The sequence below is a fragment of the Lipotes vexillifer genome, unplaced genomic scaffold (assembly GCF_000442215.2).
Source record: "Lipotes vexillifer unplaced genomic scaffold, Lipotes_vexillifer_v1.1 scaffold1272, whole genome shotgun sequence".
Lineage (NCBI taxonomy): Eukaryota > Metazoa > Chordata > Mammalia > Artiodactyla > Lipotidae > Lipotes > Lipotes vexillifer.
The window spans coordinates 228,330-242,731 of NW_006779909.1; the positions used below are offsets into that span (position 1 = coordinate 228,330).

At 44.1% G+C, this 14,402-nt stretch overlaps 1 protein-coding gene across 2 annotated transcripts in view; it reads right to left on the bottom strand.

Moving 5' to 3' along the window:
* Window positions 1-14,402, bottom strand: part of RBM47 (RNA binding motif protein 47) — a 221,160-nt gene that overhangs the window by 7,598 nt on the left and 199,160 nt on the right. Inside the window, exons 5-7 of one of the 2 annotated variants that reach the window (XM_007453037.1) lie at window positions 5,157-6,316; window positions 4,074-4,280; window positions 1,297-1,490 (exon numbers count right to left, since the gene is read on the bottom strand). In XM_007453037.1, coding sequence (XP_007453099.1) covers window positions 1,297-1,490; window positions 4,074-4,280; window positions 5,157-6,285 — 1,530 coding nt within the window. In that variant the 5' untranslated portion in view covers window positions 6,286-6,316. Of the gene's footprint in view, window positions 1-1,296; window positions 1,491-4,073; window positions 4,281-5,156; window positions 6,317-14,402 lie in introns of those variants that run through there. The other variant, XM_007453038.1, reaches the window with a different exon arrangement.

Consider the following 14,402-nt stretch of genomic DNA (forward strand, 5'->3'; position numbering starts at 1 on the left):
CCCTGGTGGCGCAGTGGTTGGGAGTCCGCCTGCCGATGCAGGGGACGTGGGTTTGTGCCCTGGTCCGGGAACATCCCACATGCCACAGAGCGGCTGGGCCCGTAAGCCATGGCCGCTGAGCCTGCGCATCCGGAGCCTGTGCTCCGCAACGGGAGAGGCCACACCGGTGAGAGGCCCGCGTACCGCTGCTGAACTGGATTCTAGAACCCTTCTGCTGAACTGGAATCTTCTGGGCTTTGAATCTAAGAATCTCTGTTTTATCAATATAAACATGTCCCCTGGATAATTCTTACTCAATTAGATAAAAGACATCCCCGGCCTGAGTTTTTAATATGCTTGTTGATTGATAAGGTAGTTGAGATTCACTGCCTCACAAAGGAGAGCTTCAACGAGATTATTTTTCTGTCTGGATGAATGATATATCACACAGGTATTCCCTGTGTGCTACACATTGCAGATACAAGGCAATATAAGACGTAACTCTTGTTCTGGAAGAACTTCGTTTTAATTGGAGAGACAGAACACACTGGCAGTCAAATGCCAAGTAATACTGTAGGTAATGAGAAGTATGGGAGACATGATTTCCAAGGTGAGATGTGGATGGGAAAGATTCTAGAGAGGAAACCACAGAGAGGAGAACACTATGAGTAAGCAGAGGTGGGGAAGGAGGATGGAATAGTAAGACTGGATTGGGAGGAGATATGGGAATAGCTGGATATGGTTGTAAGAGAGGAGTAAAGGCAGATTTTGTAAAGTTTCATGTATCTTTATCTCTATAGATATTTCTCTAGACATTTCTCTCTCTACAGCCACACGTATATATATGTATACATGTATACATATGTATCTACTGATACAGAGAGAGGGAGGGAGGGAGGGAGGGAGCAGCAGAACTTTAAATAACTCTTCACTGAACTATAATCTGGAATGGGAAAACGTGAACTATCTCCTGGGATTTTGTGTGTCAGCTCCTTAACAATAAGGACACGAGTTAAAAATTATCCAGTGTCATAAAAAAAAAATAGTATGTATAATACTATGACACTGTGAAAAATTACACATGCCATTTTTGCATATTGCTTCCCATCTTTAATACAGTGACGATATTGGGGTAGTACAATTATTACTAAAAATTTTTCTGTCCTGCCATGATTTATCTTACAAAATTTGTCTGTCATCCAGTCCCATAGTTCTAACAGAGAGCTATGCACACAGTAAATTCTCCTGTGGAGTATTAAATGAATCCATGACACATGAGGCCTCACACAAACGCAACGACCGCAGTAAGAACCCTACCTGGAAAGGTGGTGGCGTGGACACGGCAGGGATGACGGCGGCGGCCGCGGCCGCAGCAGCACTGGCTGGGTCTGGCTGCACAGCGATGGGGCTGATCATGTGCTCCATTGTGTGGATTTTACCATCTTCAATCATTTTAGGAGCCGGAGCTGCCTGAAACATGGAATACTGGGCCCCGATGGCAGGGATGGCCACTGCAAGAGAAGTAAGAAGGAAACACAGGTCAGTCATCCAGTCACTGAAGGAGGTCCATCACTTTCTCAGTATTCTTAAAAACCAAGTTTAGCAGCCAAGGACTCTCCGTGCTAACTAATGCTCCCTCAGTACAGGTGCTACCCAAGAGGAAGAGAGAGGAGGTGGCAGGTACCCCTCCTCCCCTTGGCTTGACTTTCAAAAGGAAACACATGGGTACCAAAGGGGTCTCCCCATAGATCATCAGGGAAGGAAAGCTTAGAGTTAGGTTTCTGCGCCCACATTTCCTACTGCTTCTAACAGAAAATCGCATTTTGACTCTTACTCTTGAGGTTCTACAGAGCAAGAAAGGGCCTTCTAATTCTGAGAAAACAGTCTCAGGATAAGAACTGAGAGCAGAGGCTTGAGGCCCAAGAGTGTGAGGAGACTGCTGGTTCCTTATCACTCATCTAATTCGTTACCAGACCCGCTGCCCTTTGCACTTTCACCACGTTTTAAAAAGCTTGTGCTGTTGAGGGTTTCATTTTGAGAACTCAGAGGTCTGTGTACATCCTTCCCACCCCACATTTCAGATTTCAATATTACTGACTCAAGGAAAAATACATAATAAAAAATGGAAAATTCCCTAATTTTCTAATGGCCAGTCATAATAGCAAAGCAGTAGAGTGACTGCTTTTTTTGGTGGTACCTGCCAATTCAAAGACATGTTTCTGTGAGTCAAGTCCAAAGGGCTCATTTCAACCAGAGATTCAAACAGAAAGCAGTTATCAAATGTCAATGTATGATAAGGAGAGGTAAAAAGAAAAAAAAATACTAGCCCTGATGTGGGAGAGTTTGCGTGAGTGTGTGGTATGTGTGTGTTGCAAGGAAGAGCAAGAATATTGAAATGCATACACAAAGTAACCTTTCACTTATGTTTTTTCTCCAACTGTTAAGTAATTTCTTCTAATAAAAGCTGACGATATAAGGTAAAGAGAAATGACTGTGGGCTAAACAATGATACAGCCATTCAATAAAATATACCTAAAATCTTAACCAAATCTTTTACCTGCCTTTCCATCCATGTGATCTTGTGCCCAGATACTTCACTACTGCCCTGGTGTTCCTCCTAAAATACATAGTTCTAATTTTCTGGATTAATCAGAAATAGAGGTCACGGGGATAGGGCCCAGAAAGGGTTATGAGTTTGAGCTATATTTGAGTTGTACTAAGCAACTCTGGATTATTCTGGCTGTCAGCTGCTACATGCTCCAGAACACAACTATATGCTTAAAGGTTGTTTTAAGAGTTCTTTTCTCTAGTTAAATCTTAAGCTAATGCCAACAGGAGTCCCTTTCCCAACAAGTAGAAGTGACAAGTCTTGTATCCAGGCTCTGCTTTATGGAATTACAGGGAGAAACAGGATCCGTTTTACACTGCTTAAAGGACCAATGGCATTTATAAGGAAATCCAGTCTAAGGAGTCACTTACCTGCAGAAACTGCAGAATTTTTTCACAGGCATTAAAAAAAAAAGAAAAAAAAAAAATCACCGGATTACTTCAAAAGGAAGCTCTACTGGGAAAATGCTTTGTAAGCTCTGCGTGGCCAATGCCAACCTATGCCCCACTTGCACAGCTCCCTTGAGTCTGTTTCAGCCAGGAGAAGGAGTGCAGACCTCAGCCAACAGAAAGTCAGAGAGGCTGAGCTTCCAAGTGAGGATGTTCTCAAAGAGTTCTTCAATCTACCCTCCATGGGTCCGGGAAAAGGTCTGGAGGAGGATCAGGGCGGAATCTCCCATGTGTGGGCTTGTGTGGTGTGTGTAAATAGGGAGTCTGTGCTATGTTCACACTGTGGAGTTAAATAAAGCTCCTTGCAGGTTAGGATCAGAAAGACCCGTTTCACATTAGGCCAACGAGCACTAACAATGTTGGAAAACTGGTTTATGGGGCCTGGTTTGTGGAGGGTGGAAGCAAAGTTCAAGGTCCCTGGCTTGAATCACTTGAGTGCCCCTACCCCCAACCTACTGATCCAGCAAAAGGCAGAAATGAGAGCTGGAAATCAGCCGCAAAAACTTTCACTGCAGCTCCCAGGCATTCTGGTTTGCTAAGACCATGACAAGAGACAGCAGTGTTACTTGCTCCTGAAGGGGAATTTTCTACCCTTCCCAGCAACGCTCAGAACTAGCAAAGAAATGCGCCTTCTGGCTTCTGATGCATGTGGTAGAAATAGGCTTGAGTAAGGAGAAGAAAGATTTTAGCTGGTAGAAGACACAGAAGAGACTCGTGTCCTTCTACCTCTGCACACCCCATCCCAACCTGCCCAGTTGAGAATCTGCCTAAATGAAAAAAAAGCCTAACAACTGGTGATACCCATTTGAAAAACCCACTATCGGAAAGTTTGACTTGAACGTGGTCAAAACTAGACACTAGACTATCTCCCTAAGTTCTAGATAAGAAGGCCCAGGAGGCCACATTCCTCGCCTAATCTTCGGTTGCCTTTGAGAAGAGGAACCCATATGCAGATAAAAGTACCCAAAGAAGTCACTTCAAAGAGAGGGCTGAGGTTCAGGCTGAAAAGATCCATTCTCACTCCAGTTTATACTGACCTGTACCAGGTTTAATGGCAACTGGATTGACGGCAGAGATTTCCAAATTCGGTACAAGTTCATATCCTTTTTCTTGTTGTTTTCCTTTTCCTTCATGATATCGGCTATATATACCACGGCCAGCAGAATATCCCCCAAGGTAGGAACCCCTGGGCCCTGGGGCTCTGTTGCCAGCTGCACCTCGACCCCGGCCTCTTATGCTGCCTGCTTATAATAACAACACAAAACATGATGAGCTACCAATAGCAACAGTACAGGAGGCGGACCTTAGCTCAAGGTTCCTGGCACTTAGGTGTTTGCACTGGCTCTAAGCTGCAGGTGGCTACACCTCTGCCCTTCAATGAGCTGGAAGATGCTTCACACCTTCTGCTCCAGCCTAGGTGCACCCTAAAATGTCTGCTTAATGCAAGAGATGAACTTGAAGGGTGAGTTCCTAGGACTGCAACTGCAACTCCAATAAATAAAAATGTTCACAGACTGTAACAAAGTTAGTTGTGGAAGGGGAACTGCTAGTCACCTTTCTCATTTTATGCGTGAGAAAACAAGCCTCGGGAGGTTAGAGGGGCTGACTTAAGTCACAGAAGCAGTTAATCAGAGAACGGGACCCAGAGGCTAAGCATTCTGCTTCCCAGTGTAATGCCTGGTTTCATTACAGGCTAGCCAGTGACTACAAACAACAAAAAAACCCCAACAAAAAACCCAGCGACAACGCTGTGCCCCCTAATCCCCCACATTCTAAAGATTTCATTTCACAGGTAGTTTTTAACCTAAGAACCCAGAGCCTTGCGGACTAGCCCCACAGTAGGTAGGCCCTGGAAAGGCTGAGCGCAGGAAGAGCTTGCATGCGCCCATGATTCTACCACTCATCCCACACATACTAACGATCTGCATTCCTCTCAGTGCTGTAGAAGTGCATGCCTTGAGCGCCAGCCAAGAACAGAACCCAGAACCCACACCCAAACGAGGGTGGGTAGGGGGGTCGCCGTCCACCGGCTCGGTAAATAACAGCCACCACACCCCCGATGCCGCCCGCCTGGCAGACACGGATCCCTGGGCCTACCCAGGCAAGGGGTCCCCACTAACCTTTCACGAAGTAGTCCCTGTTGGGCCCAATGAGCGCGTTGTAGGGGTAGCCATAGTAGGCCAGAGTGTAAGGGTCGCAGGAGTACACGTAGCTGGGCTGCTGCACCACTGCCGCCTCGGCTGCGCCGCCGCCCTTGGCCGCCTTCTGGTAGCGGGAGTACTGCTCCTTGTCCACGGGCTTGGCCAGCGTCACCTCGAGGCACGAGCCCTCTAGCTCGGTGCCGTTGAGGTTGTTCATGGCGTGCACGGCGTCCTCGCGGCTGGCAAAGTGCACGAAGGCGTAGTCGCGGATCTTCTTGACGCGCTCCACGCAGCCCGGGTTGAACTGGCCGAAGCTCTTCTTGATGGTGTCCTCGGTGGTCTCGATCATGAGGTTCCGCACGTAGAGGATCTTCACGGTCTCCATCACGTCCTCGTCCACGTCGATCTCAGGCTCGGCCCAGTCCACGGCGATCTGGTGGCCCCAAAGCTGGATGCGGCCGGGCATGAGCTTGCGGCGCGCCATGGCGGCGGCGCGGTGGCTCTCGTACTCGACGAAGGCGAAGCCGCGGTTCTTCATCTTGTCGGCCGCGCTGGCGTAGACGATCACGTCGAGCACGCCCTCCGTCACCTTGGCGATCTCCTCCAGGATCTCCTCGCGCTTCTTCATCTTGGGGATGCCGCCGATGAAGAGGCGGCAGTTGTCCACGCTGCAGCACACGCCGAGCAGGCGGCCGGGGCGGATCTCGTAGTTGTTGAGCTCACGCACGGCGCGCTTGGCCTCGTGCTTGTGGCAGTACATGACGAAGGCGTAGCCGCGGTTCTTGCCGTCGAAGTCCATCATGAGGCGCAGCTCGTAGATGCGGCCCACCGCCTCGAACACGGGCACCAGCTCGTCCTCGTACACGTCGCGCGGGATCTTGCCCACGAAGACCTCGCAGCCGCGCTGCGGGTGCGGACCTTCCCAGCCGGGCGGCGGGCCGCCGTACTTGCGCTGCCCGTTCTCCTGCACCATGCTGTAGCCCGTGCGCTCCATCAGCGCCAGAAGCGCCGCCTCGTTGGGCGCGCCCGCCACGCCCTCGGGCACCTTGGCGGAGGACCCAGCGGCCGACTCGCTGCTCATGGCTGCGGTGGAATCCTCTGCGGTCATAATGTCAAAGGCATCCACGCCCGGCGGAAACCTGGGGGAGGCAGGAGGGAGAGGGTGAGTGTGGAATCTTTACCGAGTTGAGCCAGAACTTGACTTTTTTTTTTTTTCTTCTTTCTTTCTTCTTCAAAGCCATACAAGACTCACGCTTAACTATCAGGTGGTTGAATGTGAAATAAGATGGAGACCGCTCTAGATATGTAGCAGCTCTAAAATTGTCTAAATTGGGCAAGGTGTTTTGCAGGAAAAACCAGAAGTGACTCGGGGAAAAAATATCAGAATGAGCAAGTACTGCCGCTTAGTCAGTAACCCAATAGCTTTGAAGCTTTGACGGCATAGCTGTCATTGTTGGGGAAAACTGCACGTTCTTGCGGCAGTTGGCAACATCTTTTGCTTAATTCCTGCACTGTCAAGTCAGACTGACTTCCTTTTAGTTACAGCCTTTTTCATTTAGGAATGGAAGGAGGGCAATGTGTTTATATTGTTAAGGGAAAAACTGAGGAGGTGTTACTATAGAAGATACAGAGCTGTGTGCGGAAGCTTTTTACAAGGAAGAAATGGAACACCCACATTACCAAGGACTTGTCCTGGGAACTGTGCTAAGAGCCGGTAAGTCTGATTTTTACGGTGTCACTCCCTATCAGCAAAATTCTTGGTATGAGTCATTCATGGATTTGGAATAAGTGCACAAAGAGCTAGATTAAGTTCAGGCTGGGGGACTTGTGAAGCAGCAACAACCTGTTAAACTACACTATAGTTTTCAGAGAACTGTCACATGCATTATCTTATATGATCTTCTTAATCTCCTTTCATGGGAAGTGATATTATCATTAGTCCCAAATGTCTATGGGGAAATAGGCTCAGAGAGGTTGAGTAAATTGCTCATTTCACACAGCAAGTATCAGCTCACATCAGGACTTGATTTCAAGGCGTATGGCTCCAGATTCCATGTTCTTTCTTTGAAACAAGTGCTGAGCAATAGAACTTTCTGTGACGATGGAAAACCTGTCACTAGCCACTTGTGGCTACTGAATACTGGAAATGCGACTATTGCAGAATTTTTCATTTTACTTTAAAATTAAATAGCCACACCAGTGCAAGTCTAAATCATGCCACCTTCACTCCTATAGCATAGGGCTCATGGAAATGATTTTAAGTTATGCAGTGAGATTACCACTAGGAGCTTCGTATTTTGCGTTTGTAGAGAACAGCTCTGATTAGCTTTTTAAAAGATGAAGTTTAGTTCATTTTTTTGGTCTGTGATAGTATTCAAGTAAATTTTATGGAAATTAAAAAAAATAAGAAAAAAAGTTATTCCTAATTCTCCTACCCAGTGATAGCCACAATTCCACAATTAAACTTTCCCATCTTTCTTTCAATAGTTTCTTTTGGAGGGTGGGAGAGGTGGAGCTGGGCTTCCAATAAATTTACATCCTGCTGCTTTACTTCATTTTAAAAGCATTCTTCCACGCTCTTAAAACTGTAAAAACATAATTTATAATAGCTGAATAAGGTTTCATCATTCAACTAAATTTTTTCCATTTTTTTAATCATTTAAAAAAATTTACGAGGCCAGACACTATAAAACTCTTAGAGGGAAACATAGGAAGGACACTCTATGACATAAATCACAGCAAGATCCTTTTTGACCCACATCCTAGAGAAATGGAAATAAAAACAAAAATAAACAAGTGGGACCTAATGAAACTTAACAGCCTTTGCACAGCAAAGGAAAACATAAACAAGACGAAAAGACAACCCTCAGAATGGGAGAAAATATTTGCAAATGAAGCAACTGACAAAGGATTAATCTCCAAAATTTACAAGCAGCTCATGCAGCTCAATATGAAAAAAACAAACAACCCAATCCAAAAATGGGCAGAAGACCTAAATAGACATTTCTCCAAAGAGGATATACAGATTGCCAACAAACACATGAAAGGATGCTCAACATCACTAATCATTAGAGAAATGCAAATCAAAACCACAATGAGGTATAACGTCACACCAGTCAGAATGACCATCATCAAAAAATCTACAAACAATAAATGCTGGAGAGGGCGCGGAGAAAAGGGAACCCTCTTGCACTGTTGGTGGGAGTGTAAATTGATACAGTCACTATGGAGAACAGTATGGACGTTCCTTAAAAAACTAAAAATAGAACTACCATATGACCCAGCAATCCCACTCCTGGGCATATACCCAGAGAAAACCATAATTCAAAAAGAGACATGCACCCCAATGTTCATTGCAGCACTATTTGCAATAACCAGGACATGGAGGCAACCTAAGTGTCCATTGACAGGTGAATGGATAAAGAAGATGTAGCACATATATACAATGGAATACTAGTCATAAAAAGAAACGAAATTGAGTTATTTGTAGTGAGGTGGATGGACCTAGCAACTGTCATACAGAGTAAAGTAAGTCAGAAAGAGAAAAATAAATACCATATGCCAACACATATATATGGAATCTAAAAAAAAAAAAAGTTTCTGAAGAACCTAGGGGCAGGACAGGAATAAAGACGGAGATGTAGAGAATGGACTTGAGGACACGGGGAGGGGGAAGGGTAAGCTGGGACGAAGTGAGAGAGCGGCATGGACTTATATATACTACCAAACGTAAAATAGATAGCTAGTGGGAAGCAGCCGCATAGCACGGGGAGATCAGCTTGGTGTTTTGTGACCACCTAGAGGGGTGGGATAGGGAGGGTGGGAAGGAGATGCAAGAGGGAGGAGATATGGGGATATATGTATAAGTATAGTTGATTCACTTTGTTATACAGCAGAAACTAACACACCATTGTAAAGCAATTATACTCCAATAAAGATGTTAAAAAAAAATTTACTACTGGGAATTCTACACAAGAATATTAAGGGAAATTTCAAGAATAATTAAGGTAAGTTTGATCATTTAAAGAAAACAAAACAAAACAAAACAAAATATAGGGATACAACAGAAGATATTTATTTGCCCGTTGGCCAACAAATACTTCTTTGGTTCATTTGCTGTAACATCAAGGGCCAGTACAGTTTAGCAGTGGTCCCCAACCTTTTTGGCGACAGGGACCAAGTTCGTGGAAGACAGTTTTTCCACGGATGGGGTGGGGGTGGGGGATGGTTCCTGGATGATTCAAGCGCATTACATTTATGGTACACTTTATTTCTATTATTATTACATTGTGATATATAATGAAATAATTATACAACTCACCATAATGCTGATAGGAGGAGGAGCTCAGGTGGTAATGCGAACTATGGGGGGCAGCTGTAAATACAGATGAAGCTTCGCTCGCCCACCTGCCGCTCACCTCCTGCTGTGTGGCCAGGTTCCTAACAGGCCAGGGACCAGAGGCTGGGGGTACCTCAGAGGCTGGGGACCCCTGCAGTTTAGTGGGTTAGTGACTGGCCACTGGAGCCAGAATGCGTGGTTGTGTGTGAATCCTAGCTCTAACACTTCCTAGTTGTATGACCTGGAGCGAGGATATTCAGCTACTCCATGCCTCAGTTTCCCTCTCTATAAAATGGGAATGATGACAGTAGTATTAACTTCGTTGAGTTTAGAGAAGTGAGTTAATACATACAAAGCACTTTGAACTATGCCTGGAACATTGTAAATGCTCAAGAAATGTCAGTTATTATTCTTCATCCAAACTTCTGGGTAAAACTTCAGACCAATTCTTTCAGTTTTAGAGTAATTTTGACACTTTCTCAGTTCTTTAAACACATCTGTTTGATACGGCTTCTATTATTTTTAATTTGCTTTGCTCTCCAATTGCTTGAAGGCAGGTTTGGCAACATATCCAGTTATCATGAAGCCTTTTTTTCTGGTATAAATTTGAAAATATACATCAGTTCCTGTAGTTTCAAGTTGAAGCAGAAATTTCAATATCAGATTTTTGAACATGAAGATCTTTCCCTCCTTCCAAAAGGAAGATAAGGATATATTCTTAAGAAGATTATCTGTACAAACACATATGCATTTATAATCTGTGACCTGGGAAGCAAATGCCAGGTACATATATAAACATATATGAGGGAATTCAAGAACTTACATAGTTGTCCTACATAAAACAGTGACTAAAGTCCAAAGGAATAGTCCTTATCGCTCTGCTGAGAGACGTGGAGTTGACTTTTTATTTTCCTAAAATTGTACTTTGAAACTACCATTTAACACACAAAAAAGTTGTATAACAGTCAGGCTAGAGGAGTCATTCCCAATTCCAGCCCCATTAATTTCACCAAAAATTCTGCTGCTTTCAGTAACATATCATCTCTTTTAAAATAGTTATAGCTTATTTTCCTATATCTGCGAGCCAAGAAAAGCCTTTTTTCCTGAGCTTTCATCATCTGGAATAAGTAAATCATGTTACTGGCCCCCTTTCCCTTTTTTCTTTGGCCACTAAGAAGTTCAGGATTGACTTTGTCACTTTAGTTTTGTAATTGTATAGGACATCACAACACACTCTCAGGTTCATCTAATCTTGGCTACTGGTTCATTTTTTTTAGTCTTCTATATCCCCAGTGCCGTGAATTTAGCTATGTATATTATCCATCTTATTGTTTTCATGTCCTTGGAAGCCATCTGACATAATTTTGGCATTAGGAGAGGAATAAATGCACATATATGTGAATATATATATATATATATATATATATATATATATATAAAATTCGCATGAAATATAAATTAATGTAGTGTTTAAATGAACTATTTTTTACACTAACTACAAACACTAGCATAAAAACAACTGAGAGGGCTTCCCTGGTGGCGCAGTGGTTGAAAGTCCACCTGCCGATGCAGGGGACACGGGTTTGTGTCACGGTCCAGGAAGATCCCGCATGCCGTGGAGCGGCTAGGCCCGTGAGCCATGGCCGCTGAGCCTGTGCATCTGGAGCCTGTGCTCCACAGTGAGAGAGGCCACAACAGTGAGAGGCCCGTTTAACGCAAAAACAAAACAAAACAAAACAAAACAAAAAAAACAACTGAGAACCACAATGAGATACCACTTTGCATCCACTAGCATGCATACTATAACCAACCAAACATAGAAAGTAACAAAAAACCAAAATAAGTGTTGGCAAGAATGTAGAAAAATCGTAACCCTTGTGCATTGCTGGTGGGAATGTAAAATGGTGCAGCTACTATGGAAAACTGTATTGTGGTTCCTCAAAAACTTAACAATTATCATACGATCCACCCATTCCACTACGGGGTATATAACCAAAAGAATTGAAAACTGGGACTCAAACAGATATTTGTACACCAATGATCATAACAATATTATTCACAGTAGCCAAAAGGTAGAAACAACCCAAAAGTCTATTGACACATGAACGGACAAACAAAATGTGGCATGTATACTCAGTGGAATACTATTCAGCCTTAAAAAGGAAGGAAATTCTCACACACGCTGCAGCATGGATGAACCATGAAGACATCCTAAGTGAAATAAGGCAGACACAAAAGGACAAATATTATATGATTCCACTTAGATGAAGTACCTAAACAGTCAAAATCATAGAGATAGAAAGTAGAATGGTGGTTGCCAGGAGCTGGAGGGAGGGAGAAGGGGGAATTAGTGTTTATGGAGTTTCAGTGAAGGATGATGAGAAAGTTCTAGAGATGGCTGGTGGTTATGGCTGCACACCAATGTGAATGTACTTAATGCCACTGAACTGGACACTTAAAAACAGGTAAATGGTTAACTTTGTTATGTATATATTAACACACACACACACACACACACTAAAAAAAAAAAGAGTGAGAAAGCTCAGAGATGCAAAAAGAATAAAAAGATTCCATAAAATTAGGATTTCATTAGAGGCCATTTAAAAATGGTACATTCAATAAAACCTTATGGGCTACGAACTCCATTCTTCTCGTCTTTATAAGATAATATACCACAGTTAAATAAATTACATGGTGTGCTGTTCAATGAGTTTTCAAGGCCAAAGGCATAGATATGTGAAAGATATATGGTTTATTTAATGCCTTAAAAAAGGGGAACTATACAGCGTTAGCTGAATGATCCTTCTGTCAGAGATGAACAGAAAACTTAAGACAATTAGACATGCTTTAGATCAGGGCTTGGTAAACTGTGCCATGGGCCGAATATAGCCTGCCATTTGTTTTTGTAAATGAAATTTTATTGGAACACAGCCATACTCTTTTTTTTTTTTTTTTTTGAAGATGGTTGCTTTTGCAGTAGTGGTGGGGCTAACTAGTTCAGACAGAGATTGCATGGCCCATAAAGGCTAAAATGTTTCCTCTCGGGCTTCCCTGGTGGGGCAGTGGTTGAGAGTCCGCCTGCTGATGCAGGGGACACGGGTTCGTGCCCCGGTCCGGGAGGATCCCACGTGCCGTGGAACGGCTGGGCCCGGGAGCCATGGCCGCTGAGCCTGCGCGGCCGGAGCCTGTGCTCCGCAGTGGGAGAGGCCACAACAGTGAGAGGCCCCGCGTACCGCAAAAAAAAAAAAAAAAAAAAATGTTTACTCTCTGGCCAGGTATAGTAAAAGTTTGCCAACCTCTGCTCTAGGAGGTGTGCAGAGAACATCAATGAGACTAAGTAACAGAGATTCCTATTGCTAAGTATTACAGTTACTTTTCCCTCTGTTTCCTATGCTGAGCAGTGACTTAATTTCAGGACAAAGTTTTAAGTTCTAACATATTTTAAAGAGTCTTCTTGAGCTGCCTTCCCACCCTCATTCTAAGCTGTTTTCCATTTAACTACATGGTCAAATTTGTGAGGCCTAGAAGAAGAGACATCTGGTAAAGATTGTTGGCTCAGCTCCTAACACTTTTATGTGAACAATTTCGTAAGATTTTAAAAGTGACACAAACACAGAAGAGTTTGTGCTCATTTATTCATTCATTCTGCAAATATTTACTGAGCACCTACTATGTGCCAGATACCTGTGGACCTCATCCTCACGGAGCTTACCTTGAACCCACAGTGTGGCTTAGAGTCTGTACCACAGCTGCGCTAAGTTAACTCTCACCATTGGGCTGAAATGATCCATGCAAAGCTCTGAGTGCTGAACCTAGCACCAAGTGCTCAAGAAATGTCAGCATAAGAAATCTGAACTTAGAAAAAGATATATGAACTTGAGGTAAGACTCTTACCCCTATGTAGGATTCTTGTGTTTATAGGGAAATAAGCAAGAGGTATCACCCCAGCCAACTTTAAAACAGTCAGAATGAGAAGCCTAGCTTGTGAGTTCTGGTGTAGACTGGCACATCAGAGCCTCCCAGATTCTGTTCACTGCAGGTAAGCTGTCTGGCAGTGTGATTCTCCATTGGTGATGTGACTCAGGCGTCCAAGTGTAAGCCTGTTTCTCACCTAACCCTTGGCTACAGCAGTTTGCAAGAGGCTCTTCAGAAAGAACCTGAAGAGACTTGCTGCACTGGATGCAAATGGTGCAGTCGTTCACAAGGATGCCAGATCCCCTGAGGCAGGACCCTCCCAACACAGAGCCGAGCTCGCACACACTAAAAACGCATTAGTCTTCATTGAAGGCTGCTTGCATTAAACAAACATGGCAATATATTCAAAACAAATCATTTATTCACAGTTTGGCATGTAAAACAGAGGTGAATATACTTTCAAATCAAGCTATTATTATTCTGAACTATTAGCTAGAATTTTTGTTGTCTTTATTTTAGGTTGAGTTTGAGCTTGTTGGGGTAACATAACATTTTGGGGTTAACTCAGACTTAAACTAGAAATCATCAAGGATTTGAATTCCCTTAGTACCAGTTTAGAGTACATTTCAGTAAGATTTTAACTTTGAAGTGGACTTTTTCTCTTTTTTTTGGCTGTACTGCGGGGCCTACAGGATCTTAGTTCCCCCACCAGGGATTGAACCCGGGCCCCCAGCAGTGGAAGCGTGAAGTCTTAACCACCAGACCACCAGGGAATTGGGACATTTTAGAGGGCAAGGGATAACACTGTAAACACTGTACTGGGAAATATTTCCAGTGTTTACCAACCAGTCTTAGGATCAAAAATGAGCATGAGGGGCCTCCCTGGTGGCGCAGTGGTTGGGAGTCCGCCTGCCGATGCGGGGGGTGCGGGTTCGTGCCCCGGTCCGGGAGGATCCCACGTGCCGCGGAGC